We start from the raw sequence: 4,713 nt of genomic DNA on the forward strand, positions 1-4,713 counted from the left end.
TTACTAAGGCACAGCTAAAAGTGGCCTGTGCAGGTGTAGGCGCGTGTTTTGGACGCGCGCAGGTCCATTTCCTCAGTGCACCTGGAAAAAAGACTTTTTTTTTTCTTTTTGTGCCGTGAAATGGACATGCAGCAAAATTAAAACCAGCGCGCATCCATTTTCGGGCTGAGACCTTACCACCACCCATTGAGTTAGCCGTAAGGTCTCGCGTGCGTGACTTGCCAATTATCACCGGCCACTGTTGGAAACAGGATGCTGGGCTTGATAGACCTTTGGTCTGTCCCAGTATGGCAATACTTATGTAATTATGTGAGGACACCTATCGAAGCGGTGTCACAATCACTTCACCACCTTGGTGCACAGCTGTGAGAGAGCAAAACCTCCATTTAAAAATGAATCCATTTAAAAGGAATAGGACAACTTTAAGGAAAGAGAAGCCCATTCTCATCCACAGTGTAAGTCAAAAGAGAGTTCCTCACCAGTTTGTTACTGATGGTGGCGGCTTCGCACACACATTGAGCAGCATCACAAGCAGTAGTTCTGTGGTGTAGGAGACAGAGAGCCCTTAAATGTTTCCATGTCAAGGGTCTTGAGTCCTCACTCTCCAGGGCATTAGCCATACAAAATAATAAAAAATTGAAAAAAAAAAAAACTTGCACTGAGACTTAAATCTAAGGTTCCTAGGTTAAAAAAAATAATAGTGATTAATCAAAATAAAATGACAACGTTGTTGTCTAGTGTAATTTAAACCAGTGTGAAAATCGCACCAAAAATGCTAAAACTGCTGTCAGAAATAATCCAGTATAGATATGTAATGCCAGACTGGTCCCCATCAAAATCACTAACAAATGGGATAAAAAAAACAAATACAGAAGTTAAAAAGTAGAATCGGCATCAAAACGAGGCTCGATGACGTCACTGTGTTTTGCTAATTTTCTCTCTTTTAGTTCTAGGGGGACTTTAATATTGCAATGGATCCTTCTGTGGATAGGAAGGGTGGAGGGGACCTTGTTGATCTTAGAACCAGTCGGGGCCTCTCTGGGGTGACATTCAGTTCTTGAAATTTTGTTTCCTTGGGTCTGTGATCGGGCCCTAATTGTCTGCTGCATAAGGCTTATTTTTTTAATCCAGAAAGAATATTTTGATGTGTTGGAGACAGGCTGCGTGGAGGAATGAACTTGACATCCTAATGAAGAGGGAGAGACTGGACACTAGTCAGTGGCCTCCTGGAGCCTGGAAGTCTTTTCAACAAATTTGGTCCTCAGGGTGGGATTGTTGCCACATCATGCTCGTAGCTACTTGCTGAACCTATAACTTGAAGTATGGACTTTAGGAAAGGGTGGAGGGTGGTAAGGTTTTGGTCTGTTATTATTTGCGGTTCAGACTGCCATGAAGAAACAATATTTTGCAGTCTGATCTCTTGCTGTGAATGTGTGGTGGGGGGGGGGGGGGGTGAAAATTGAAAAATTACCACGCTGTACTGTTATATCTCTTCTTATGGATATTATTGTTCTTGCCATTGTGTGGTTCAAATAAAGATATATTCTAGCTGCATCTCTGGTAATGATCAGCAGCGAGGGGGGTGGCAGATTTATGAAGGGTTGTTGTACTACTGAACTGGTTAAATTGTTCTCCTACAATAATCTACAATGCTCTTTTATATATTTTTATTTTTTTAGAAAAAGATGATCCCAGAAACAGTAAAACAAAGACACATGACTGGAAGCTCATTGAGAAGTCTAAAGGGGAAAAGATGTTATCAGAAAGAGAGAAAGAGGAGACTCCTTCCTGTTCTGACTGGGGAGAAAAGGGAAAAAATGTAAATAAACAAAAACATTCAACAGGAGGCTCAGCTCTGTGTGAAAACAGTACCAGTGATATCATACAGACAGGGGAAAAGCAGACAAACCAGATGAGAGAGCAAAGGTGTTTCTGTGATATTTGTGAGATATTCCTCAGCAATCATTTAACTCCGAAATCACATCCTAGATCTGATACAGAAAATAGACCATCTACATGTACGAACTATGCGAAAAACGTCCGTCAAAAGAGAGAACTAAAAGAACAACAGAAAAAGTGCATAAAAGAGACATTTTCTACATCTGAGTTTGAGGAAGATTTCAGTAGGAAGGAAGAGCTGGTGTATACAAGTAAAGAATATGGGAATAGCTTTACCAATGGAGAAAATATTACAAAACACCAGAAAAACAACACTGATGAGAGATTATCTTCATATCCTGATTGTGACAAAAGCTTCAATCAGAAAGAAAACTTCATAAGAAATGCAAAATTCTACCTAGGAGAGAGACTAGTTTCCAGTACTGAATGTGATAAAAGCTTCACTGCCACAGGGAAACTCACCATCCACCAGAGAATCCATTCAGGATTAAAACGATTTCTATGCACAGACTGTGGGAAAAGCTTTAGGTTGAAGAATAACATGTTGATGCACCAGAGAATCCACACAAGAGTGAAGCCTTTTGCATGTTCTGAGTATGATAAACGTTTCACTGAGAGAGGAACATTTGAAAGGCACTGTAGAATCCACACGGGACAGAAACCCTTTCACTGCACTGAGTGTAATAAAAGCTTCAGGCGGAAGGCACACCTCACAGTACACCAGAGAGTCCATACAGGAATGAAACCCTTTAACTGCACTGAGTGTAATAAAAGCTTCAGGCATAAGGCAACCCTCACAATACACCAGAGAATCCACACAGGACTGAAACCCTTTAACTGCACTGAGTGTAATAAAAGCTTCACACAGAAGGCAATCCTCACAGTACACCAGAGAATCCATATGGGAGTGAAACCATTTACATGTTCCAAGTGTGGTAAAAGTTTTACTGAGAAGAGAACACTCCGAAGACACTGGCAAATCCACACAGAACTGAAACCCTTTCACTGCACTGAGTGTAATAAAAGCTTCAGTCGGAAGGCAAACCTCACAATACACCAGCGAATCCACACAGGAATAAAACCCTTCAATTGTACTGAGTGTAATAAAAGCTTCAGTCTGAAGGCAAACCTCACAATACACCAGAGAATCCACACAGGAATGAGACCCTTTAACTGTACTGAGTGTAATAAAAGCTTCAGTCGGAAGGCAGACCTCACAAGACACCAGAGAATCCATACAGGAATGAAACCCTTTAACTGTACTGAGTGTAATAAAAGCTTCAGTCTGAAGGCAATCCTCACAGCACACCAGAGAATCCACATGGGAGTGAAACCATTTACATGTTCCAAGTGTGGTAAAAGTTTTACTGAGAAGGGAACACTCCGAAGGCACTGGCGAATCCACACAGAACTGAAACCCTTTCACTGCACTGAGTGTAATAAAAGCTTCAATCGGAAGGCAAACCTCACAATACACCAGAGAATCCATACAGGAGTGAAACCCTTTAACTGTACTGAGTGTAATAAAAGCTTCAGTCTGAAGGCATACCTCACAAAACACCAGAGAATCCATACAGGAGTGAAACCCTTTAACTGTACTGAGTGTAATAAAAGCTTCAGTGAGAAGGCATACTTCACAAGACACCAGAGAATCCATACAGGAATGAAACCCTTTAACTGTACTGAGTGTAATAAAAGCTTTAGTCTGAAGGCAACCCTCACAGTACACCAGAGAATCCACATGGGAGTGAAACCATTTACATGTTCCAAGTGTGGTAAAAGTTTTACTCAGAAGGGAACACTCCGAAGGCACTGGCGAATCCACACAGAACTGAAACCCTTTTCACTGCACTGAGTGTAATAAAAGCTTCAAGCAGAAGGCAAACCTCACAATACACCAGAGAATCCACACAGGAATGAAACCCTTTAACTGTACTGATTGTAATAAAAGCTTCAGTTGGAAGACAAACCTCACAATACACCAGAGAATCCACACAGGAATGAGACCATTTAACTGTACTGAGTGTAATAAAAGCTTTAGTCACAAGGGGCACCTCAGTAAACACCAGAGAGTCCACACAAGAGTGAAATTATTTACATGTTCTGAGTGTGGTAAAGCCTTCACTGACAAGGGAACGCTCCAAAAACACTGGAGAATCCACAGAGGAATGAAACCCTTTAGCTGTACTGAGTGTAATAAAAGGTTCAGTCAGAAGGCAGACCTCACAAGACACCAGAGAATCCACACAGGAGAGAAGCCATTTACATGTTCTGAGTGTGGTAAATGTTTCTCTGACAAGGGAAAACTGACAAGGCACCATAGAATTCACACAATAGTGTAGCCATTTACAAGTACTAAGTGTGATAAAAGCTTCACTGAGAAGGGAACACTCAGAAGACACTGGATAATCCAGATAGGAATGAAAACCATTTAGGTGTACTGAGTGTAATAAAAGCTTCTGTCATAAGACAAGCCTCAAAACACCAGAGAATCCATTCAGGAATAAAATCATATCTGTGTTCTGAGTATGGCAAAAGCCTAAGGAAACACTCACAATGCATCATTCAGGAACCAAACCATTTCTATGCACTGACTAGCAAAAGTTTCAGGTTGAAGAAATACATGATAATGCACCAGAGAATCCAGACTAGCCATTTGCATGTACTTAGCTAAAAACTGCCCTGAGAAAAGAACACTCATTCACATTACACTGGAGAATCCACACTGGTATGAAACCATTTACCTCCTCCGTGTGTAGTAAAAACTCCAGTCAGAAGTTACACCTGAAAAAACGCCAGAGAAGCCACATAGGC

The 4,713-nt window shown here is 41.2% G+C and overlaps 1 protein-coding gene across 1 annotated transcript; it reads left to right on the forward strand.

Annotated features, from left to right (window-relative positions):
• Positions 1 to 1,912: 1,912 nt before the first annotated feature.
• On the forward strand, positions 1,913 to 3,643 carry LOC115476068 (gastrula zinc finger protein XlCGF26.1-like; the record flags this gene model as incomplete). The annotated part of the gene is made up of 1 exon (XM_030212607.1): positions 1,913 to 3,643. A coding segment is annotated over exon 1 (1,731 nt), but the record flags the coding sequence as incomplete, so codon positions are not given.
• Between the last annotated feature and the right edge of the window lie 1,070 nt (positions 3,644 to 4,713).

Source organism: Microcaecilia unicolor, chromosome 1 (genome assembly GCF_901765095.1).
Source record: "Microcaecilia unicolor chromosome 1, aMicUni1.1, whole genome shotgun sequence".
Lineage (NCBI taxonomy): Eukaryota > Metazoa > Chordata > Amphibia > Gymnophiona > Siphonopidae > Microcaecilia > Microcaecilia unicolor.